Genomic DNA, 25,995 nt, shown 5'->3' on the forward strand with positions numbered 1-25,995 from the left:
AATACTGACCCCTTCCGTACAACAGATCATGTCATTCCCCACTGTTAATACTGACCCCCCTCCGTACAACAGATCATGTCATTCTCCACTGTTAATACTGACCCCTTCCGTACAACAGATCATGTCATTCTCCATTATTAATACTGACCCCCCTCCGTGCAACAGATCATGTCATTCTCAAATGTTAATACTGACCCTTCCGTACAACAGATCTTGTCACTCTCCACTGTTAATACTGACCCTTCCGTACAACAGATCATGTGTTTCCCCAGTGTTAATACTGACCCCTTCCGTACAACAGATCATGTCATTCCCCACTGTTAATACTGACCCCCCTCCGTACAACAGATCATGTCATTCTCCACTGTTAATACTGAACCCTTCCGTACAACAGATCATGTCATTCTCCATTATTAATACTGACCCCCCTCCGTGCAACAGATCATGTCATTCTCAAATGTTAATACTGACCCTTCCGTACAACAGATCTTGTCACTCTCCACTGTTAATACTGACCCTTCCGTACAACAGATCATGTTATTTCCACTGTTAACACTGACCCCTTCAGTTCAAGAAATCATGTCATTCTCCACTGTTCATACTGACCCTTCCGTACAATAGATCATGTCATTCCCCACTGTTAATACTGACCCCTTCCGTACAACAGATCATGTCATTCCCCACTGTTAATACTGACCCTTCCGGAGAACAGATCATGTCAATCCCCGCTGTTAATACTGACCCTTCCGTACAACAGATCATGTCATTCTTCACTGTTAATACTGACCCTTCCGTACAATAGATCATGTCATTCCCCAGTGTTAATACTGACCCCTTCCGTACAACAGATGATGTCATCCCCCACTGTTAGTGCTGACCCCTCCGTACAACAGATCATGCCATTGTCTACTGTTAATACTGATCCTTCCGTACAACAGATCATGTCATTCTCCACTGTTAATACTGACCCCCCTCCGTACAACAGATCATGTCTTTCTTCACTGTTAATACTGACCATTCCGGACAACAGATCATGTGATTCCCCAGTGTTAATACTGACCCCTTCCGTACAACAGATCATGCCATCCTCTACTGTTAATACTGATCCTTCCGTACAACAGATCATATCATTCTCCGCTGTTAATACTGACCCCCTTGTACTTCATTATGTACAGCAGTTGGGTATATGATAGACATTGAAACTTGATCTTTTCATTGCATCCTCCCTCCCCATGGACTGCAGGCGACAACAACTGGCACGTGATCATGACAGTGTCTCTGACCAACCCACAGCCCTGCAATGGAGCTGAACTGTGGGAGTTGACCGACTTATTTCCGGTATTCAATACTGGATATCGTTCAAGGTCGAAAACATAATATTTACAGCGTGTGAGATTTGAGGAGGTGTGTTCCCCTCAGCCAATCAGGTCAACAGAAAGCAAAATACGCCACTCCCACTGTACTACGCTATTCCATCTTCCACCCTCACGTTGTAGTTGGAGGAAGACCACGCTCTGGACGCCTACTATAACATGTAAAATATCATCATCAAGTCCATTGTCAATACATTATTATCTGACTAACTGGTGATGAGATGTGTAAGACGACGCGAAGTCACACAGTGTAAATTAATGTAACTGCAGCAAACACATTTCGTTCAAGAATGCTGGCGATGTGGTCTGTCCTCCAGTGTATGTATCAAGTCGGTCACGTCATGTGTCTCTCTGAACACTGACACGTTTACCGCTATCACGTTGCATACTGAAGTCGGTATTAAGCTTTTATCTCTGGTATCCCGGCCATGTCAACAGGCTGTTTATCTCACACGTACCCAAATATTACCGTCTACATTCAAATAGCCTCCGATTCTTAAAGCTGAAATGCCAAACTGTTTTGTACAAAACGCACTCTCATTTGTTTGCAACGACACAAGTGTCACGAGGCAAGCGGGGTAAGGTAAGCGTAGGGTGCACGTACTAAGCTGAAACATAGAGAGTTGTCGAATATCTGTGACACGGTGTTTCCAGGGTGTACTACGACCTTATTATCAACTTGTTAACTCGATTCCCGCTCAAGCAGTCCACCTGAAACCAGCTGCGTCCAGTTTGTTGTTGACAGCACAAGAACGTGGGCTGTAGTCAGCTGGTCTCCTCGTCTTGTGATACTGCCCAAAACATCTATATTGCTGCTACCAGGAAGGCTACCACAGGTATGTAGACCTAGGGCGTCTTTAATAGGATGGAATTCTAAACTGGAAAGTAACGTTTCATATGATATTGCTTTCTCCTGTTGTGATGTGATCATGTAAAACACGGCATACGAACGGCACAAGACACATGTTGTAATGAATCATGTTAAACTGGCAGATGAATGATACAAGACACATGTTGTAATGAATCATGTTAAACTGGGCAGATGAATGATACAAGACACATGTTGTAATGAATCATGTTAAACTGGGCAGATGAACAACACAAGACACATGTTGTAATGAATCATGTTAAACTGGGCAGATGAACGACACAAGACACATGTTGTAATGAATCATGTTTAACTAGGCAGATGAACGACACAAGACAGAGGACACATGTTGTAATGAATCATGTTTAACTAGGCAGATGAATGATACAAGACACATGTTGTAATGAATCATGTTAAACTAGGCAGATGAATGATACAAGACACATGTTGTAATGAATCATGTTAAACTGGGCAGATGAACAACACAAGACACATGTTGTAATGAATCATGTTTAACTAGGCAGATGAACGACACAAGACAGAGGACACATGTTGTAATGAATCATGTTTAACTAGGCAGATGAATGATACAAGACACATGTTGTAATGAATCATGTTTAACTTGACAGATGAATGATACAAGACACATGTTGTAATGAATCATGTTTAACTAGGCAGATGAATGATACAAGACACATGTTGTAATGAATCATGTTAAACTGGGCAGATGAACGACACAAGACACATGTTGTAATGAATTATGTTTAACTAGGCAGATGAACGACACAAGACACGTGTTGTAATGAATCACGTTAAACTGGGCAGATGAATGACACAAGACACATGTAATGAATCATGTTAAATTGGGCAGATGAACGACACAGGACACAAGACACATGTTGTAATGAATCATGTTTAACTAGGCAGATGAATGATACAAGACACATGTTGTAATGAATCATGTTAAACTTGGCAGATGAACGACACAAGACACATGTTGTAATGAATCATGTTAAACTGGGCAGATGAACAACACAAGACACATGTTGTAATGAATCATGTTTAACTAGGCAGATGAACGACAAAAGACACATGTTGTAATGAATCATGTTAAACTGGGCAGATGAACGACACAAGACACATGTAATGAATCATGTTAAACTGGGCAGATGAACGACACAAGACACATGTTGTAATGAATCATGTTTAACTAGGCAGATGAATGATACAAGACACATGTTGTAATGAATCATGTTGAACTGGGCAGATGAATGAAACAAGACACATGTTTTAATGAATCACGTTAAACTAGGCAGATGAACGACACAGGACACATGTTGTAATGAATCATGTTTAACTAGGCAGATGAATGATACAAGACACATGTTGTAATGAATCATGTTAAACTGGGCAGATGTATAACACAAGACACAGGACACATGTTGTAATGAATCATGTTAAACTGGGCAGATGAATGATACAAGACACATGTTGTAATGAATCATGTTAAACTTGGCAGATGAATGATACAAGACACATGTTGTAATGAATCATGTTAAACTTGGCAGATGAATGATACAAGACACATGTTGTAATGAATCATGTTAAACTGGGCAGATGAACGACACAAGACACATGTTGTAATGAATCATGTTTAACTAGGCAGATGAACGACACAAGACAGAGGACACATGTTGTAATGAATCATGTTTAACTGGGCAGATGAATGATACAAGACACATGTTGTAATGAATCATGTTAAACTGGGCAGATGAACAACACAAGACACATGTTGTAATGAATCATGTTTAACTAGGCAGATGAACGACACAAGACAGAGGACACATGTTGTAATGAATCATGTTTAACTAGGCAGATGAATGATACAAGACACATGTTGTAATGAATCATGTTTAACTTGACAGATGAATGATACAAGACACATGTTGTAATGAATCATGTTTAACTAGGCAGATGAATGATACAAGACACATGTTGGAATGAATCATGTTAAACCTGGCAGATGAACGACACAAGACACATGTTGTAATGAATTATGTTTAACTAGGCAGATGAACGACACAAGACACGTGTTGTAATGAATCATGTTAAACTGGGCAGATGAATGACACAAGACACATGTAATGAATCATGTTAAATTGGGCAGATGAACGACACAGGACACAAGACACATGTTGTAATGAATCATGTTTAACTAGGCAGATGAATGATACAAGACACATGTTGTAATGAATCATGTTAAACTTGGCAGATGAACGACACAAGACACATGTTGTAATGAATCATGTTAAACTAGGCAGATGAACGACACAAGACACATGTTGTAATGAATCATGTTAAACTGGGCAGATGAACGACACAAGACACATGTAATGAATCATGTTAAACTGGGCAGATGAACGACACAGGACACATGTTGTAATGAATCATGTTTAACTAGGCAGATGAATGATACAAGACACATGTTGTAATGAATCATGTTGAACTGGGCAGATGAATGATACAAGACACATGTTTTAATAAATCACGTTAAACTAGGCAGATGAACGACACAGGACACATGTTGTAATGAATCATGTTTAACTAGGCAGATGAATGATACAAGACACATGTTGTAAGGAATCATGTTAAACTGGGCAGATGTATAACACAAGACACAGGACACATGTTGTAATGAATCATGTTAAACTGGGCAGATGAATAACACAAGACACAGGACACATGTTGTAATGAATCATGTTAAACTGGACAGATGAATGATACAAGACACATGTTGTAATGAATCATGTTAAACTTGGCAGATGAATGATACAAGACACATGTTGTAATGAATCATGTTAAACTGGGCAGATGAATGATACAATACACATGTTGTAATGAATCATGTTAAACTAGGCAGATGAATGATACAAGACACATGTTGTAATGAATCATGTTAAACTGGACAGATGAATGATACAAGACACATGTTGTAATGAATCATGTTAAACTAGGCAGATGAATGATACAAGACACATGTTGTAATGAATCATGTTAAACTAGGCAGATGAACGACACAAGACACAGGACACATGTTGTAATTAATCATGTTAAACTGGGCAGATGAATGATACGAGACACATGTTGTAATGAATCATGTTAAACTGGGCAGATGAATGATACAAGACACATGTTGTAATGAATAATGTTAAACTGGGCAGATGAATGATACACGACACATGTTGTAATGAATCATGTTAAACTGGACAGATGAACGACACAAGACACATGTTGTAATGAATCATGTTAAACTGGACAGATGAACGACACAAGACACATGTTGTAATGAATCATGTTAAACTGGACAGATGAACGACACAAGACTCAAAATACAAGACAGAAGACACGTGTTTTAATTTCATTATAAGAGGCACGGCAGACACATGCTGTGTTCTGATCATTTGGACCAGGGGGGTCAGAAGACCAACAAACAAAAGCTGTATTGGTTATTGTAAATCCACAGGCAACGAACGAGTATATGCACTGGTTTCCTTGCATTTCAGGTGACTTTGAAGAACACATATCCGAAACTGGTGTAGAAGTGACTCCCATAGATACATGGGTAGGTACTTACTGACTAAATGTGTTTTGTAAACAATGTGTTTTGTAAACGTTATTGTCAGAGTGTTGTTATTATCAGACATGTTGCATCTTGTCATTTTATGATGATGGTGGTGTTGTCTGTTTGTACAGCAGCAACTCTCTGGCCGGTATGTGTGCAGCGCGAGTATCTCAATGACAACTGGGTGTGGGACTATCACACCAAACCCCCCGAAGTCTTGCTGTCACCTGATCTTGAGGACGCCTACTTTCACACAGATCCGGTCGACCAGAGCACAGGAACAGCCGGTAAGCATAACAACAGCTCCCCCTAGATACACTCGCAGGAAGCTAACATCTATTTCAGTTTGAAGCAGTTTCGTGGTAGTGTCCCCCGTTGCCATGTTAAAGTTGTCTCGGGGGAAGCAGGTTCTGTCTCTGTGTTGTACCTTGTTTTTTTTGGTATACATATACCGTTATTATTCCTACAGGCGTCCGCGGCAGCAAAGGTTTCCTAGATGGGGAACATTTCTGGGAGATCATTTTCCTGGAGCCGCCAGCAGGCACTTCCGTGATGGTGGGAGTCGGGACCAAGAAGGCCCTGCTTCACACCAACAACTACCAGTATGTGGATCTCATAGGTACGACTGCTTTCTATTTGGACATACCTACTATTGTATGTGGTGTTTTCCCTACCACGTTGTTCACAAACATACGTAACGAGGAACACATAAAACCAAATTACCCCGAGTGATAATACTACAGCGAATTATCCTGCAGGACATATTTTAATTGAACGAAGTAAAAGAAATAAAACAAATTCAAAATTGATAGAAACCATCTGTTCGTTTGAGCTGAAGTTAGCTTGTGACATGTCATGCAACGCTCATTGACTCGAAAAAAGGTATTTATTCTCCCGCTCGGAAATCCAGGTGCAGCCTGTCTTCTTCGTGGCGGAGTATGAGGGATTTATTCCCCCGCTCAGAAATTTATTTCCCTTCAAGGCGGGATCTATGATTATCATAGTATTTTATCAAGATTACGTAAACCAATTAGATATGATTCTGACATGGAGGTGTGCTAATAATATATTTTAGAATATACAAGAACATACTTTGACACATTCAATGATTATAGACAGATGTATTTCCCCTGTAAACAGAAGGGGCCGCCTCCGTGGTCTAGTGGTAGAGCGTCCGCCCGGAGGTGACGGTCCGGGGTGCGATCCCCGGCCGCGTCAAACAAAAGACGTTAAAATGGTACTTGTTGTTACCCTGTCTAGCACTCGACATTAAGGGGCTAAAACAAGGACTGGTCGGCTCGGAGTCAGTATACTGTGTCTGAGTGGGGTATTCATGTTAAACTGCGGCATGGTATCTCAGTGAGCTAGCACTATAAATCGGCATCAGTCCGGACTAGTACAAGCAGACACACACACACACGCACGCACGCACGCACGCGCGCTATTTTAGTGCAATTACCTTGGACGCGACGTTAAACTCCATTTCACCTCACCTTTAACAAAAGGAGAATGGCACATTTAACAATGTATGTATACTGTATACTTGCTTCTACAGGTATGGATGGGGAGAGCTGGGGCCTATCCCACAAAGGGAGGGTGTGGCACCGTGGTGTCCCACGAATGTACTGTGACCCAATATATGACCGCACTACTGTTATCGGATGCTATCTCAACCTATACAAAGGTACTCTCAGCTTCTACAAAAACGGCATGGACCTAGGGGTAGCTTTTAGCGGCCTTGACACTGTGAGAGAGCCCCTGTACCCACTTATCTCCTCCACAGCAACAGAGACTGAGCTTGGTCTGGGGGTGAGGTCATGCCGCTACCTCTCTCTACAAGAGAAGTGCTGTGCAATCATCAAGAACAATCTCGTGTGTGCGGACTCAGTTGAAAACCTGCCTCTGCCAAATGCGATCAAAAACCACATCAGGCAATTCTAACTTTTTTCTTATCACCAGGTAGAGTGTTTTAATGATGACGGGATTGTCGCCCTTAATGTCATACTATAAATCATGTCAAGCGTGTGAATGTGCGTGATCAGGATTTTGTGTAGGTGCGTATAGGTGTACTTGAACATGTTCGTGTTGTTGTGCGTTGGCAGTTGCGTGATTACCTCAGATATGACCAATTTGTGGAGTGAGTGTATACAGTTTACACATGACTGATCGTATCCGGTGACATTCAGGTTGTGTAAAGTGACCTGATCCCGCCGTCATATAGCTGTAATATTGCTGCGGGCGGCGTTAAACAACAAACAAACAAAACATTATTTATTACTCATATATGACTGATTTTGTTATTACCTCAGACCCTCGAGGATTATATTTTTGCTGAGGTTTTGTAATAAATATTTACACACCTACGTGTTTGTTCGATCAGCTCGCTGACATGACAATGAAATGAAAAAAATCGTTTTAATTTGCAATATTGTCTGTAATATGGAGAACTGCCCACGCTCGAAGAGAAGAAGACACTGATGGTTCGTACTCGACCCTAAACCTGGCTGTATTTGTGTAGCATCGATCCCGAACCATAATCCGGTTGTCTCAGCGTAGCACTGTACCCCACTCAGAACCTGGTTGTCTCCGCGTAGCATCGTACTCCGCCCATAACCTGATTGTCATAGTACCCGAACCTAGGGCTGGATATTTTATCGAAACACGGTACCCTAATCATGACTAGACTGTCTTAATGTACAATCGTACCCAAAGCCTGAAGTGGCTGTATCATTGTAGTAATATCGCCTGCCACAGTGTAGCATAGTACTCGAACCATCCCCTGGCTGTCTTAGCACAGCATTGTTCCCGATCAGTTGCCTAGTAGTGTAGCCTTCTACTCAAACCATGTCCCGATTGCACCCGAATTATGATCTGGCGGTCTTAGTGTAGCAACATATCTGAAGTATGACCTTATTTGCATATGCAAGCATTGAACTCGCTGTCATTGTGCAGTACTAAGCCTGAAACGAGGCCCGACTATGTTATGATTGTGACCGAACTACGCGCTGGATATGTGACAAAACCCTTTCCATATTCATAAGAAATATATGCCAAGAAACGATTGTACGATTTCGACTGTATCATGAGCATGTGTTTATGAATCACTATCAAATAGTGATGTTCGCGAAAAGGTGAGCCTGTACTTCTCAACTGATGGCACCTGTCATAAACACATACAAAGGCAAGTCAACTGTTCACCTGAAATAAAAACCACGGAAACATATGGTACGAGTCAAAATAGGGAATTGCATCGGACATCATTTTGTCAGTGATGCGTCAGATTTGGAAATGTCCTCCACATGTCTACAATAAAACATTTTGAAAGCTTCACTGGGGCCTTTACTGTTGAAACCTTGATCAAACAACTTCTGAACAAGAGTTATTTGACGTTCTTTGAAATCTTGGTAGAATGCTCGATTGTACCTTAAAAGTTGTGAAATGTAGACACCATGGTCTGGAGCTTCGGGAAATTGCTCGACATAAAGGTTTCTAAAATTTAGCATTACCTTGTCCGGAAGAATGAAACTTGATGATAAAAAACCAAAGCAGATGACAATAAAACCGATCGCCCAACGCATCACAGCAACGGCCATGGTAACCCGATGCACGTGAGTTCCGTGCAAATTGAAATGCACATGCGTTCCCCAATTTCTTGCCCTATAAAAATCCACCCAGATCGGATAACATTCATTCGTTTTTGAATTGCTACCACATGCCGAGATTGACAAGAAATCAGCGACACCAAGCCCTTTTGACGATTGCAAGCTGGACAAACCGCCCGGCAGGTAGCCAATGCATTTTCAAGTCCGTGTAAGGGCTATATACAGGCTCCAGCAACGGTACCAGACCACAAACACTACAGATGACCGACCACGTAGTGGAAGACCAAGGGTCACCACCCGACGTCAGGACCGTCAGATAGTGCGACAGCATCTTCAAGATAGCTTTGTTACTGCTGCGGAAACTGCTCGACAGACACATGGTGACACACCAGCGACACATTAGTGCGGACACCGTGCGTCGACGATTGACGAGCAGACACCTCCACTGTCACAGGCCACACCGAGGACATATTCTGACACCACGTCAACGCCGGGACCGTCTTCAGTGGGCACCACAGCACCAGCATTGGTGCTACCAGCAGGGGAGAAGAAGAAGGGGTGGGGGTGGGGGGTCTAAACATCATGGTGTGGGGTGGAATTGGTCTTGCACAGAGGGTCGGCCCTGTGGTCTTCCAGAACATCGGTCCAGGGAGAGGCAATGATGTCACAGCAGCTCGGTACATCTTGAGACCACACGCCATACCTCATTTGGCACGTCGCCGCAACCACGAGTTTCAGCATTATAACGCCCGTTTGAGCACCTGTGGGACGAGATTCATAGACGGCTGAATGACGTCCGACCAAGGCCGACAACTGCAGCTGAACTGCGTCAGGCGTTCCTCAAGAGTGTGGGCTCAAGTGCCTATGGCCTTCATCAACCGCCTCATCCATTCCATGTATTGACGTTGCACGGCAGTCATCAAAGCACATGGCGGACTCACGAGATACTGACTTGTGATGCCATTTTCTCAGAAACTAGTGTTGTGTTTCACTTTACCTTGATGATCAGTTTTGCCAAGTTTCATCTTTTTAATATGTCTCAAAGTATGTTTCCAGTGTTTGGACAAATAAGGTTTCTCATATATCTATCCATGGTGACGTTTCTTTTGCGGTTCAGTATACATAGATCTAAATATGAAACATATCAAGCGGTCTCAGTGGCCGCTTTTATTTCTAGTTCAGATGGGTGAATCAGTGGAAGGGAATTGGCTATTTGATGGTTATTGGACAAAATCAGATCAGCGATGAAGCTTAAGTTAAACTTTTTAACCAAATTACCTTGTTTTGACTTTGCCGATCCGAGCAGAAATTCTGATTTATATATACACATGCACAAAAATTAACCGCCACCATATTCATAGTCTCTTGATTTCACGTGTGGGAATCAGAAATACGAAATATGATGATGTTTCATGAACCCAAATTTGTCCAGATACCACAAGGAAAGCGTGCTTTACGTGTTGCTGCAGTTCCCCTACCCTATAAATAGTGAAATTCAAGTTTCAGACACGTGGTTGCATTTTGCTCCTGTGTGAGATTCCCCACCCAATAGAGGTTGAAAATCAGCCATGGTGAGGAGAAAGTTAACGAACGCTGAAAGATGGCAAGTGATAGGCAAGAAAAATGCTTGCATGTCATGCAGGGCCATTGCAAGACAAATGGGTCGTCATCATAGTGTTAACACTCGTTTGATTGTCAAACATGGTCAAACCAATGATGTCAATGACAGGCATAGGTCTGGTAGGCCACGAAAGACCTCTAACAGAGAGGATAGACGTCTTTTCAGGATAGTCACAGGAAATCCATTTGCCACTTCAACAGATTTAAGACTGCAGTGGATTACCCATCAGAGACTCTCGACGATGACCGTAAGGCGTCGCCTCAGAGCGGCTGGTCATAACGCCAGAAGACCAGTAAAACGTCCTCAACTGACTGAGAGGCACATGCGGAATCGTCTGATATGGTGTCGTGCCCGTAGTCGATGGAACTTGGCCAACTGGAGAAGGATCCATTGGTCTGACGAGTGTCGAATGCTGCAACGAACTGTTGATGGTCGAATACGTGTTTGGAGGCAACGTAACACTCGTTTTGCACGAAGGAACATCCAAAAGACCATAGCATGTGTCGGGGGGTCTGTCATGATATGGGGTTGTCTTCCTTCGGCTGCAAACTTCCGCTGGTGACAATTCGTGGAAACCTGAATGGCGAACAATACCAAGATGCCGTTCTTCATCCAGTGGTAGTCCCTCATTTTGACAATCATCCTCTTCAGACCTGTTTACATGGACGACAATGCTAGACCACACAGATCTCGGGCAGTTTTGGCTTATTTGCGTCAAGAAGCTATTGCCACTCTTCCTTGGCCGGCCTGTAGTCCGGATTTTAATCCGATTGAGCATCTCTGGGACATTCTTGGCCGGAAAATCAGACATCGTGATCCCCCAGTTCAAAATCTCGCTGGACTTGAAGCCGCACTTCATGAAGAATGGATCCGTTTGCCTCAGAGAAGCATTCAACGACTTGTAATGAGTATGAGGCGTAGGGTTGAAGTTGTGGTCAATGTCCGTGGATCATACACATGTTACTGACTTTTCTGTATTGCAATAGAGGTATGTCTATGTGACACCTGATATGGTCTGCTGATATCATGACAGGTACATGACAAAAACAGTTTTTCAATGTTTTCTAATCCTTCAATTTCTGGTCTTCGGTAAAATTCCTTTCTGCTCATATTCTTTTGGAACGCAAGAAAAATTTGCTTTGGGACAACTTTTGCATCACATGAGGTTTACATATACGGCTTATAACAATCGTACATCTCGTTATAATAGTCATCATTAAGTGCCAAAAGTAACAGCTCACAAATATGGTGGGTGGCGCTTAACTTGTACTAGTCCGGACTGATGCCGATTTATAGTGCTTGCTCACTGAGACAGCATGCCGCAGTTGTAACATGAATACCCCACTTAATACCGAGCGCCAGACAGGGTAAAAACAAGTACCAGCTTTTAACGTCTTTTGGTATGACGCGGCCGGGGATCGAACCCCGGACCTCCGCTCTCCGGGCGGACGCTCTACCACTACACCACGGAGGCGGTCTGCACACCATAGAAACATATAGAAAAGTATGTACGTTAAGTGATGTTTCCAATGTGTACCAATAACTGGCACACTAACAAGCAGTCAAGTGTCTTTATTGTTATCACGATATGCTGCACATGATTTCCAAACTTTACACGCGAATCCTGCACGAGACAAATGGTGCATCCTGTGTCATTGCCAATGACATCACATGTGATGCGTTCATGAGCGTTGGTTCACACATCATACCAGTACGTTCGTTTGTGCGTCTAACCAATCTAATATCTCTTGTAAATGAGTAGTTCTTCATATATTAACCAACATGTATGGTATTCGCGTTTCTTTTTGCGGTGAATATAAATATGTTTCCGTGTTCTTTTCAGGTGAACAATACGTGTTTGTGACTACTCCTCATAAATATGGAAACGGTTTTGTCGCTTGTATTTGTATGCCCCGACTTGCGTCCATCTACTTGCCTGGTGCGGACGGCATGCCCGGAAAACACCGACTTTTCTGCCTGTGGGGCAAGAACGGAGCACGTGCTTCTTTCAAGTTATTCAACTGTCACATATACAGGACATTCGTGAAATAGGACCTTACATATAGATATATTGCTGCAGCCACGTATGTTTACCAATCGTATTGCCTCTTATGAAAGTAAACCCCTTATCTTGTGTATTTCAATAGACCATGTTGATTGTTCATAGATGTTGTGTGGTTATTTACCGATTTCACAATTTAGGTCTGTTTTATACCAATTCTGGGTCTAGCTTCGTGTATCGATCTGGGAATCAACACATGTTGTAATGTCCTTCCCTACCGGTATCCACGCCGCTCATGCTGATGGCTTAGTCGGAATCGTACAATGGACTCTTCTTTCATAATACTTTTAGCAGAGATTGCTTATTATTATGGAAATGACTGTGACACTTTCATTGAAGGGAAATATGATATCGTTACAGATATCTGTAGGTTCTTTTGGCCGAGCGCAGCTGAGTCAGCTCGTTGCCTCGCCTGCAGATACCACTTCTTGCTTTTTTCTAAAACATTGACTTTGAACTCATCTCATTTCAGGGAAAGCAAAAGTGTTAGTTTTAAATTATCAAAAAACATAAACTGTTTTTTCTCTCATCAACTTTCCTCGCAATCTGCATCGAAGAATTCTGCCAGGTTCCTAACTATTATGAAAGTCACTCAACACATCTTAAAATAATTGTATTAATTTTTATCAGCAATAGTTGATTTTTCTTGTTATCTAGGTTATTTCAATATAAAGTCTGCACAGGTGGTATTTCGCTTTCTTGAGAGACGGTAACCCCACGCAGTGAGACAGATTTGGCAACTCAGAATCAGTTGCTGGGGTCAATGACGATTTTGCACGCTTTACCACTAAACAGGGCCGTGAAGGCCTCCTCATATTTGGACATTGGAAATTTATGAGAGATAATCTTGTTGACATCGATCTTGCCGTCTGCAACTAAGTTCTCTATCTCGCCCCAGGTATGATAGATCATCCGCCCGTGCACAGTCTTCAGTGTGAGCGACTTGAATACTGCAACCAAAAGTCACGTTCAGAATATCACAGGAAGGGCCGAACATTTGTTTAGATGAGTGACTATTTTCGACCCTTTTATAAAATCCTTGACTGATTTTTTCCAATTTGTATTTCATTTAAGGAGTAACATTTGTACAGTGACAAAGTGCGCCGGGTGTTCCAAGTTATCAAAACCAAATGAGGTGCCCGTATAATAGCCTACATAACATTCACCACGTACATATATTCCTGATGTGATCCTGCAGAACATTCTCCACGTGGAGCTATATATATAGTGGCATTGCCTTCTATATCTTGCAGTATATTCTCCTTGTGAAACCATACATAGTGGCATTGCCTACCTATATCCTGTAGTACACTCTCGACGTGGAGCTATATATAGTGGTATTACCAACCAATATCCTGTTGTACATTCTCCACGTGGAGCTATATATAGTGGCATTACCTACCAATATCCTGTTGTACATTCTCCACGTGGAGCTATATATAGTGGCATTGCCTACCTATATCCTGTAGTACACTCTCGAATTGGAGCTATATACAGTGGTATTACCTACCAATATCCTGTTGTACATTCTCCACGTGGAGCTATATATAGTGGCATTACCTACCTATATCCCGTTGTACATTCTCCATGTGGAGCTATATATAGTGGCATTACCTACCTATATCCTGTAGTACATTCTCCATGTGGTGAGGTGAGGTGAAATTGGGTTTAACGTGTCCAAGATTATTGCACTTCTATAGCGACGCGTATGCACGTGTATGTGTGGCTGCTTGTACTAGTCCGGACGAATGCCTATTTATAGTGCTAGCTCACTGAGATACCATGCCGCAGTTTAACATGACTACCCAACTCAGACACAGTATACTGACTCCGAGCCGACCAGTCCTTGTTTTAGCCCCTTTATGCCGAGCGCCAGACAGGGTAACAACAAGTACCATCTTTTAACGTCTTTTGGTATGACGCGGCCGGGGATCGAACCCCGGACCTTCCGCTCTACGGGCGGACGCTCTACCACTAGATCACGGAGGCGGTCCTTCTCCACGTGGAGCTATATATAGTGGCATTACCTACCTATATCCTGTTGTACATTCTCCACGTGGAGCTATACATAGTGGCATTGCCTGCCTATATTCTGTAGTACATTCTCCACGTGGAGCTAAAGATTGGTGGTGTTGCCTACCTTTATCATGAAGTACATTCTCCACGTGGAGCTAAAGATTGGTGGTGTTGCCTACCTTTATCATGTAGTACATTCTCCACGTGGAGCTATATATAGTGGCATTGCCTACCTATATCCTGTAGTCCATTCTCCACGTGGAGCTATATATAGCGGCATTACCTACCTATATCCTGCAGTATATTCTCCACGTGGAACCATACATAGTGGCATTGCCTACCTATATCCTGTAGTACATTCTCCACGTAGAGCTATATACAGTGGCATTGCCTACCTTTATCCTGTAGTACATTCTCCACGTGGAGCTATACATAGTGGCATTGCCTGCCTATATCCTGAAGTACATTCTCCACGTGGAGCTATATATAGTGGCATTACCTACCTATATCCTGCAGTAAATTCTCCACGTGGAGCTATATATAGTGGCATTACCTACCTATATCCTGTTGTACATTCTCCGCGTGGAGCTATATATAGTGCCACTGTGATATTACCTAACTATATCCTGTTGTACATTCTCCACGTGGAGCTATATATAGTGCCACTGTGATATTACCTACCTATATCCTGTTGTACATTCTCCACGTGGAGCTATATATGGTGCCACTGTGGTATTACCTAACTATATCCTGTTGTACATTCTCCACGTGGAGCTATAGATAGTTGTGTTGCCTACCAATATCCTGCAGTACATTCTCCACGTGGAGAGGCTGTTTGGGCAGACCAACCATCACAATACGACCGCCCTTCCTGAGCAGAGAGAAGCTGATGTTGACCATAGGTGGCGCCCCACTACATTCACACACTCGCCCTATGCCCAGGCCGTCAGTGAAGCTCTCTATAAACTGATAAAAGGATTACGTTAGTTCATAGAAATATATGTTGCACTTGTTATAACTGCAAACTAACTAATTAAAAAGAAGTAAACTGCACACTGAATAATTTCAATGAATTATGTTTCATTGACGTTAAACACGTTCCAGTCAGTCCAGCTGTATAACGTGCTTACCTGTTTGATAGACTTGTTGAGGGTGTTAACGGTGACCTCGGCTCCCATCTTTTTAGCTAGTTCTAGTCTGGAGTCGTCAATATCAGCCCCAATCACCCTAATGATATAACGAATAATTAGTATAAGCAAACTATGAAACATAACATGAGGTACAGAGACAGAGTGCGATCGGATGCACTACCACATCAATCAACCAACCAACCAATCAATCAATCTTTATTTCTAAATACTGAGAAGGCCTGAGTGAGTGAGTATGGTTTTACGCCGCTTTGAGCACTAATCCAGCAATATCACGGTGGGGGACACCAGAAATGAGCTTCACATATTGTACCCACATGGGGAATCGAACCCGAGTCTTCGGCGTGACGAGCGAACGCATTAACCACTAGGTTACCCCACCGCCCCTGAGAAGGTCAGAGGCCTGTAGTACATTATACAAAGTAGTTGAGGGTACATTTATACAATAGAATATATATCCATACCCATGAAAAGTGTTAAAATACATTATGTCGTTGAGTAGGTGCATGCTTACTAAGATTCTTGGCATGGAAATGAACATTGACAGACTTTTAAGTGTGACAGTATTTTTAGTCTTAATTACTAAGTAAAATTTACACAAGTGAAGATTCTTGCTTGAAAAAATTATCATTAATGAATTGGTTATTAATGTCCACATAAAATAGACAAATAAGTAAAAATGATATTCATCTTCTCAATTATTATAACTACACAGTTGACAGATTGTGTTTTCTCTTTGAATGCTGCAGTGTCTACCTGCTTCAGTAAGGAGATCGTGCGAGCTGCATCTAAATCGGGCTAACGTCACTCGGAATTTCCTTCAATCTATTTCAAATACACAGTGCTCTTTACTTAGGTTTATTTTGATATCCAAATAGTGATGTAATTCATTGGACAAAAGTAGAGAAGATAACTATTTTTTGAAGTACATGCTTTTTAAAGTCTGTGAAAGGTCAATAATAAATCGCTCTGGCAGACATATTTTTTTCAGTCCACACAAAAATTTGAATTTGGCATATTTAATAATGTTAACCAGCATTTATTATCCTTTATATGTACCGTCTATGTACAATGGGTATCTTCCACATTCACCATCTATATTTGGAGTGCTAGGTTTAAGAGCGAGACGGTTCTTACAAGCTTATAAATGAATCTTTTCAATAGTATTTATATTTCTGAATCTCCACATTTCGGCTCCATACATTAAAATTGGGCTACTTTTAGTGTCAAAGATTTTAAAAAAATGTATTACATTAACAAGTTGCTAAAGGTTTTGAAAAATGTCACTTCTTAGCTTGTAAAGCAGCCTTATTAATATGCACAGAGCATGACAATATGTTAGTAAAATACCATCTGTGCAATTTTCCTTGATTTGCTCTGATAATTCATTTATAAAGAAAGAAAAGAGAAAAGTACTTAAAATACACCTTTGGCTAACACCCCTATTACAACCAAACGTATCTGAAACAGTATTGTTATTACACACACTTTTCATTGTGATAGATACAGCACAATGATTTCCCCATTTTGCGACTAAGTCCATGCGTTCTAAATAGCTCCCAGAGTTTATCTCTATGACAGAGTCAAATGCTTTCGCAAAATCTACAAATAAGGCATATAATTTGCCACCCTATGTTGTTAGATATCTTTGTATAATACAGTAAAATAGAAACGTTATCAATTGTGCTATATTCTTGTCAAAACCCAGATTGTCTGCCCAAAGCATCACACTGTATTAATGATATATGTAAAAACTGTATTGAATACACTAAGAATCACAATTCCTCAAAAGTTCTTTGTATCAGTCAGAGTTACTTGTTAGTGAAGCCGAAGCCGAATAATAAAGCCAAGTGACCAATTTACAGGAAAGTAATAATTCTCTAATATAAAATTGAAGATCAGTTTAAGATAAAGAACCAATATGTCTGATGAAGTTTTTATGTTTTTGGAAATATCTTTATCCGCACCTGATGCCTTAGTATTCTTTAAGTGATTAATATTTCTTTCTTGGTGATTGGAGAATCGAAAATGTCTGTTGTCACATCGTTAGAATGATTATCATCCAAATTGAACTTCCCCAAATCGTCTTCGTTTCTATCATTAGGATTAGAGAATAATTCTTGAAAATGTAAGAAAATGTAAAAAACCGATTTTAAGCTTGTTCTGAGGCTGAGATTTTTTACAGTAGACCAAAACTCCAGAATATCTCGTTTACGTTTGTAATATTCCTCTTTCTATTCCTACACAAACCATGGTATTCGTTCCTTGCATACCTGCGAAACTTATTCAAACATCTACATCGTTCTTTCTTCAGGAATTGGCATTCACTATCAAGCCATTACTGATGTGAGTTTTTGTTTGCAATTACTGTTTTCCATACATGAAGCAGCAGTGCATAACGCAGCTGTGATATATCTAATGCTATCATCAATGTTATCATATATTGTGTCAACTCCCTTTTCCAGTATATCTTGGACAGTGTTAGAAAATATGTTATCTCTAAATTGGTCACCCGTATTGTCTATCCAAACACATTTGAATGAAGTGTTGCTGTTTGAAATGTGATAACCCGTTGAGTTTCACAAGCCATGCGTCTCGAACGTTTCATTGATTGGTGCTGCCCTAGGAAGCAGGACATTGTTTTATGTCTTTTGGTGCATACAGACTACGATAGGCGTGCATAGGTTAGGCCAGTTCTAATAGTATTTACTTGGACCATATATAATTATCATTAATGAGAAACCCTGGGGAACGCAAACGGCAAGTAATGATTTGTATTCCATGTAACTTTCACATTTGGATGTGAGATTACTATCAACAATAGGAGATATATACTTCTAATACTCCTTCAAGTTTATTACTCCTTTAAAGCAATTGTCTACAAAATATGGTGGATCAATGACGTCTCTCAGGCAAATGTAGGTGCTACATATTTGTGTGTTCTGGCCTTGAACACAAAAATAGGCTTCCATTGATATTGGTATACATTCTAATGAAGGCTAAATACGGGTATTTCTAGGGGTTACTCGAGTTATTTACGTACTATGCCCCAAACCAATAATATAGTCTTCTTTGAAAGATGTACATTAAGTGGGCATGTACCTAGTATTTCGTACAACGTAAAGTTCGGAGAGGACTTTCTGACTGAAGCTGCACATTAATTAAATTAACACTGGTACCATGACTGGGTATGACGAGGGCGATAGTAACACAGGACGCCATGACTAGGTGTGAGGAGAGCGATAGTAACACCGAACGCCATCACTGGGTGTGAGGAGGGTGATAGTACGAGGACGCTATTACTGTGTGTTGAGGAGAGTGATAGTAACACTGGACGCCATTACTGTGTGTTGAGGAGAGTGATAGTAACACTGGACGACATCACGGGGTGTGAGGAGAGCGATAGTAACACTGGACGCCATCACTGGGTGTAAGGAGGGCGATAGTAACACTGGACGCCATCACTGTGTGTTGAGGAGAGTGATAGTAACATTGGACGCCATCACTGGGTGTGAGCAGAGTGATAGGAACACTGGACGCCATCAGTGGGTGTTGAGGAGGGCGATAGTAACACCGAACGCCATCACTGGGTGTGAGGAGAGTGATAGTAACACTGGACGCCATCACTGGTTGTGAGGAGAGTGATAGTAACACTGGACGCCATCACTAGGTGTGAGGAGAGTGATAGTAACACTGGACGCCATCAGTGGGTGTTGAGGAGGGCGATAGTAACACCGAACGCTATCACTGGTTGTGAGGAGAGCGATAGTAACACTGGACGCCATCAGTGGGTGTTGAGGAGGGCGATAGTAACACCGAACGCCATCACTGGGTGTGAGGAGGGTGATAGTTACACTGGTGGCCATCAGTGGGTGTTGAGGAGAGCGATAGTACGAGGACGCTATTACAGGGTGTGAGGAGAGTGATAGTAACACCGGACGCCATCACTGGGTGTGAGGAGAGCGATAGTACGAGGACGCTATTACAGGGTGTGAGGAGAGTGATAGTAACACCGGACGCCATCACTGGGTGTGAGGAGAGCGATAGTACGAGGACGCTATTGCAGGGTGTGAGGAGAGTGATAGTAACACCGGACGCCATCACTTGGTGTGAGGAGAGCGATAGTACGAGGACGCTATTACTGGGTGTAAGGAGGGCGATAGTAACACTGGACGCCATCACTGTGTGTTGAGGAGAGTGATAGTAACATTGGACGCCATCACTGGGTGTGAGCAGAGTGATAGGAACACTGGACGCCATCAGTGGGTGTTGAGGAGGGCGATAGTAACACCGAACGCCATCACTGGGTGTGAGGAGAGTGATAGTAACACTGGACGCCATCACTGGTTGTGAGGAGAGTGATAGTAACACTGGACGCCATCACTAGGTGTGAGGAGAGTGATAGTAACACTGGACGCCATCAGTGGGTGTTGAGGAGGGCGATAGTAACACCGAACGCCATCACTGGTTGTGAGGAGAGCGATAGTAACACTGGACGCCATCAGTGGGTGTTGAGGAGGGCGATAGTAACACCGAACGCCATCACTGGGTGTGAGGAGGGTGATAGTTACACTGGTGGCCATCAGTGGGTGTTGAGGAGAGCGATAGTACGAGGACGCTATTACAGGGTGTGAGGAGAGTGATAGTAACACCGGACGCCATCACAGGGTGTGAGGAGAGCGATAGTACGAGGACGCTATTACAGGGTGTGAGGAGAGTGATAGTAACACCGGACGCCATCACTGGGTGTGAGGAGAGCGATAGTACGACGACGCTATTGCAGGGTGTGAGGAGAGTGATAGTAACACCGGACGCCATCACTTGGTGTGAGGAGAGCGATAGTACGAGGACGCTATTACAGGGTGTGAGGAGAGCTATAGTACGAGGACGCTATTACAGGGTGTGAGGAGGGCCATGGTAACACTGGACGCCACTGTGTGTGAGGGGGCGATTTGCGTTTATGTCACCTGTTAGCACCAAGAGCCTTGGCTGAAGCAATAGCAAGGAGTCCGACAGGCCCACAGCCAATGACGAGTACATCTTCTCCTTTCACCTCCAGCTTCTCTATTGCATTATGGGATACGCCTAAGGGTTCCAGCAGGGCGATCTCATCAGCAGCTGGTTTAAAGGAACAAAAAGACACCAAGTCACTTGACTGCTAAAATGTTTAGAAAACGGTTTCATGTCAATCAAAGGCTTTCCGGGAATCGAGTACTATTTGCTCTTCGTCTTTACACTTGCTAAATCAGTATTATACATGTTATTTTGTATCTGTATGTGACAGAATAAGTAAAACAGATTGTTTCAGGCACATGGCAGTATGGCAGTCAATAACCTTGAGTTGACTCCATTTCATATATTGATGTGAATTATACACAGCATCCTTACAATAACCCTGAATATATTACAATGATAGTTTGTATAAATTGACCAGAAAAGTATGATACACTCAACAGCAAAAGAAACACAAGTTGCATTTAAATACTTGAAACCACAAGACATAAAAATATCCATACATTTTAATTTCTTTTTCTGACATGTCAAACAGCTGTTAACAACTTTGAGGGCGTGTGTTTGATTACCACATGAATGTTTACTAGAAATCGTCACGCTCAAAAAGTACCCCTTGGTGTCATATCTGGTGACAGAGAATGCCATATTGTAGAAACTCCATGGGAACTCTATCTGTGTGGGGCGAACCTGGCGGAAGACTTGGACCTGATGCTGAACATTACTGATACACATTGACAACGTAATCACGTGACATACTGACGTTCATCGAGAAATGAACGACAGTCAGCTTGGTAGTGTTCACCTAGTCGAGGTCACCCGCTACTGTCAATATTGCAAATTATATATTTTATCAACCATAATCTACACTTGCGTTTCTTTTGTTGTTCATTATATATTGACAATAGATTGATATCATTTGAGATTTCAGCTATATTGGCGGCATCCTTGGATTTTCTACCACCAGAGGGAGCTACTATGCTGGATCCATAACCAGAAATGTTCGGTGCTTTGGACCAGAAGTGCACTATTTTCATCTTAACCTTCCCGGCCACTATATAGGCGTCCTGAGAGGTCAATGTTTTCTTAACATTTTCATAACACAGTCAAAGTGTCAATATAGTCAACAACATTTGATAGTATAAAAGAGTCACTTGACCCTTATTTGAATCTTGTTTGAATGTTTAAAAACAGTAGATCTATCTATTCTCGAGTTTAAAGGGGCACTGATCTAACGCAATTCCCCGGGACTGGTTGTTGCCTTTGTTATTGTTTTTTCCCAGTGAGTACCCGGATGTATAGCAGAAATCTAGACTAGTTCGCGACCTCTGCTGCGCAATTCGTAAGCGCATCAGTCACTTTTATGGGTAGTAATAAGGCGTATGGTCACATTGATCAACAAAATGAAATACAGTTTTCGAGAAAATGAGGAAATGTAGGTATCTTTGTAGGTGAGGTGAGGTGAAATTGAGTTTAACGTCGCGTCCAAGATTATTGCACTTATATAGCGACGTGCATGCACGTGTATGTGTGTGTGTGGCTGCTTGTACTAGTCCGGACTGATGCCGATTTATAGTGCTAGCTCACTGAGATACCATGCCGCAGTTTAACATGAATACCCCACTCAGACACAGTATACTGACTCCGAGCCGACCAGTCCTTGTTTTAGCCCCTTAATGCCGAGCGCCAGACAGGGTAACAACAAGTACAATCTTTTAACGTCTTTTTGTATGACGCGGCCCGGGATCGAACCCTGGACCTTCCGCTCTCCGGGCGGACGCTCTACCACAAGACCACGGAGGCGGTCAGGTATCTTTGTAGGTAGCATCGGTAATGGTGACGAAGATTTGATAAGTCACTTGCTTGGTAATTTTGCGATTTTCGCTAACACTATTTTGACTTGCAACACAAAGTAAACATTTCACCTGAGCATTGCTTTTTTATAGTGTGTATATTTTTTTAATGTCAAAATGTGTAACATTTTCAAATTTATTAAAACTGACTAAAAAACATTTCCATTTGTATTATTATGATAACGAATTCCCAACATTTTGATGTTTAATGTCATCACCAAGAGACTGAAAATGTTACGTTGAAAAGTACATTTCTATGTTGTTTGGCTTCTAATCCTACATAATAATCTGTTGTGATGTTTGTAGGCCCTTTTGATCATCTCAATCAATATGGACAGATTTTTGAGTCAAAATGACTGAAATATTTACACATTTTATAAATTGCCTGAGAGAATCACATTTTACAAATTGACGGTAATATATACACGCTTACAAAGGAAAAGACCTGTGAAAACAACGTCTATCGTGCATTGAAGAATTTCCCAACCAAGACGTAGAGAAACAAGAACGAATCGGTTCCAATGAAGGAAAACAAAATGCAAATACCATAATTGCAACCTACCAAATTTATGTGTATAAATTTTAGGAGCTTCCTTGTTCGAGGAATGTATCCGTGAATATCCACACAAAGGAACAATATCCCACTCGTCTGCAGCTGTACAAAGAAACTTATTCTGTGTCACGTGTCTCCGTAACAATCAAATATTTTAAAAGATATATATCGTTTCGGGATATTATAACCCGTGTTCGTTTCTCAACTGATCACTTGGATTGTTTCAGGTGTTTCACATAGGTGTCAAGTCTCAAGGGTCGGCTGAGAAAGCCCAAGTGACAACTATTTTCATAACGTCCACGGTTCCTAAAAAATCCATTGAGTGACAGATAACAGTGATCAATCAATCAACGTATTATCAGTTAACCGTTTGAACAAAGTATGTTGTTTTTACATCGGCACTTCACGCCATGATATGAGTGTATTCCCTTTGTTTTAGTAAACCTAGACATGTAAACACTCACTCTTGACTTATCCACTGTGCAAGATAACAGTAATTAATCAATCAGCGTATTTTCTGTAAATCCTTTGATGACTTGGAACGAAAAGTAAATCAACTGATCATTCACCTCTTGCTGGTCTGCCACGTGCATATTACATAACACACATTTCACCTCACTTCAAACCTGGATTTAGATTGAATAATTACCCCAGACACAATAAATGCCATATGGGAACCTTTGTCAGGTAATCTAAGGGGTGCTACCACTAATTGTACCTGTAATAAATTCATTAACTGAGCATCAAGTGAATGACGACAAATACACAAGTGTAGGGTTATACAAGAAAACGTGGATGACAACAAGGGAGTAGTAATCGTATTATCGACGCAATCCGAAATCCGAAAATGCTTTCACTGCATAGATACTTTTTTTAATATTAAACTTTAACCATTTGGGGTATTTCCAAATCTGATGAGCTCCGCTGTTCTTTTTGTCTGTTTGTTTAGGCTGAAGAAATTTATTTACATGCGCCCTTTGTCGAAATCTTTATAGATCACAGTTAACCAATCAGTGTTTATGCAAAAATTCGTAAAACAAATATTGCCTCCAGCCTCCAAGTTTATTTAGCTGCCCTTGCAGACGGTAGCCCAGTCTCTGGTCACGCTCAGTTGCGTTGCGTATCATCCGGGTACTCACGGGGGAAAAAACAATAACAAAGGCAACAACCAGTCCGGGGAATTGCGTTAGATCAGTGCCCCTTTAAGTTTATTCGATATTAAAAGACAACCACTAAAATATCTTCATGATTTTGCCATTGAATAGATTCTTCTTCTACTTCCAAACTAAGTTTGTCGATTAAACGAGATCATCTTTTACACGCATAGCGCTACAACAATCAAACGGATGATTTCTGCAAAATCATTTCCGGACATTCACAAGATTAGAACAGACGGAGTTACCCCCCTTGGACTACTCACACAAATTTCTTTTCAAGACGTACAGGTAGCGGGCTGGCACAATCGTGTACTCAGAGCACCCCCCATGCTGGGTCTGTTTGCCGTGGCCGAACTGGCCCATATTCCTGCATATCGCCCTGTTGTCATACTTGCACTGGTGACATGACCCGCAGTAGTAGTGATTCTCCACCCCGACTTTGGCCCCAACTGTGAGCTGGGCTTCAGGTCCGCACTTGACCACAGTCCCTGCACACTCGTGACCTGGGACAAAGGGAATGGTGGCGATCACACGTGCCACGTCATTCCATTTGTACAGGTTGATGTCGGAGCCACAGATTGCCACAGAATCTACTTTGATGAGCACCTCATCTCCCGTTGGATCGGGCACAGGAATGCTTTCATAGACATACGACTCTTCTTCGTTCTTCTTGACAAGTGCCTTCATGATTTTAGGGATGTTGGAAGCCATGTTTCCGCTGGTGCAACTAGCAGTGTGTTACTGGGCTGAGAGGAGAGCATGTACTGCCTTCGTGACAGACGGTTGGACGCTGGAAGATAAGAGTCGAAACCTCACCTGCTCAATGCCGAGCAAAGTAGAACAAGGTCGTTTCCTATGGTAGACTGAAAGGGACAAAATCGCTATATATTATAAGAGGCGCCGTTTTACTCTTTATTCCCACTTTTATTATATCAATACGCCATTTATTTATATAACAAATTCGATTATTAAATGTCAACAGAAATGATGTAATTTTAGATATAATAAATGGAACAAGCGACACCGTAAAATGAACTATCGATATCACGAATTGGACTTTTAGACATCACTAAATATTTTTAGACAAATTCGAAGCCTATCTATTGACAA

The 25,995-nt window shown here is 41.8% G+C and overlaps 2 protein-coding genes across 3 annotated transcripts; one reads left to right on the plus strand and one right to left on the minus strand.

The window, feature by feature from the left end:
* Positions 1-1,542: 1,542 nt before the first annotated feature.
* Positions 1,543-8,226, plus strand: LOC124123054 (SPRY domain-containing SOCS box protein 3-like). Of its 2 annotated transcripts, none has more exons than XM_046486285.2 (5): positions 1,543-2,209; positions 5,805-5,863; positions 5,998-6,150; positions 6,333-6,482; positions 7,419-8,226. In XM_046486285.2, the coding sequence occupies exons 2-5, from the start codon at positions 5,860-5,862 to the stop codon at positions 7,802-7,804; spliced, it is 693 nt and encodes a 230-aa protein (XP_046342241.1). In that variant the 5' UTR covers positions 1,543-2,209; positions 5,805-5,859; the 3' UTR covers positions 7,805-8,226. The 2 variants fall into 2 exon arrangements, with proteins under 2 accessions (XP_046342241.1, XP_046342240.1); XM_046486284.2 differs by having other exon boundaries at positions 1,553-2,209; positions 5,995-6,150.
* Positions 8,227-13,750: 5,524 nt separating this feature from the next.
* On the minus strand, positions 13,751-25,735 carry LOC124123053 (L-threonine 3-dehydrogenase-like). Its single transcript, XM_046486283.2, has 5 exons — positions 25,149-25,735; positions 21,280-21,430; positions 16,295-16,391; positions 15,962-16,130; positions 13,751-14,098 (listed from the first exon to the last, which is right to left on the minus strand). The coding sequence occupies exons 1-5, from the start codon at positions 25,594-25,596 to the stop codon at positions 13,896-13,898; spliced, it is 1,068 nt and encodes a 355-aa protein (XP_046342239.1). The 5' UTR covers positions 25,597-25,735; the 3' UTR covers positions 13,751-13,895.
* Between the last annotated feature and the right edge of the window lie 260 nt (positions 25,736-25,995).

Source organism: Haliotis rufescens, unplaced genomic scaffold, assembly GCF_023055435.1.
Source record: "Haliotis rufescens isolate VD_foot unplaced genomic scaffold, xgHalRufe1.0.p SCAF_28, whole genome shotgun sequence".
NCBI classification, from domain to species: domain Eukaryota; kingdom Metazoa; phylum Mollusca; class Gastropoda; order Lepetellida; family Haliotidae; genus Haliotis; species Haliotis rufescens.

Bases quoted from the DNA above. Each gene is read 5' to 3' on its own strand.
- LOC124123054 (XM_046486284.2), top strand. The intron at 6,151-6,332 runs GTAAGCATAACA...TTATTCCTACAG, and splicing joins CCAGAGCACAGGAACAGCCG to GCGTCCGCGGCAGCAAAGGT. The intron at 6,483-7,418 runs GTACGACTGCTT...TTGCTTCTACAG, and splicing joins CCAGTATGTGGATCTCATAG to GTATGGATGGGGAGAGCTGG.
- LOC124123053 (XM_046486283.2), bottom strand. From the start codon at position 25,596: ATGGCTTCCAACATCCCTAAAATCATGAAGGCACTTGTCAAGAAGAAC. The intron at 21,431-25,148 runs GTGAGTAGTCCA...CCTTTAAACCAG, and splicing joins CGTCTTGAAAAGAAATTTGT to CTGCTGATGAGATCGCCCTG. The intron at 16,392-21,279 runs GTGACATAAACG...TTATATCATTAG, and splicing joins AAGGCTCTTGGTGCTAACAG to GGTGATTGGGGCTGATATTG.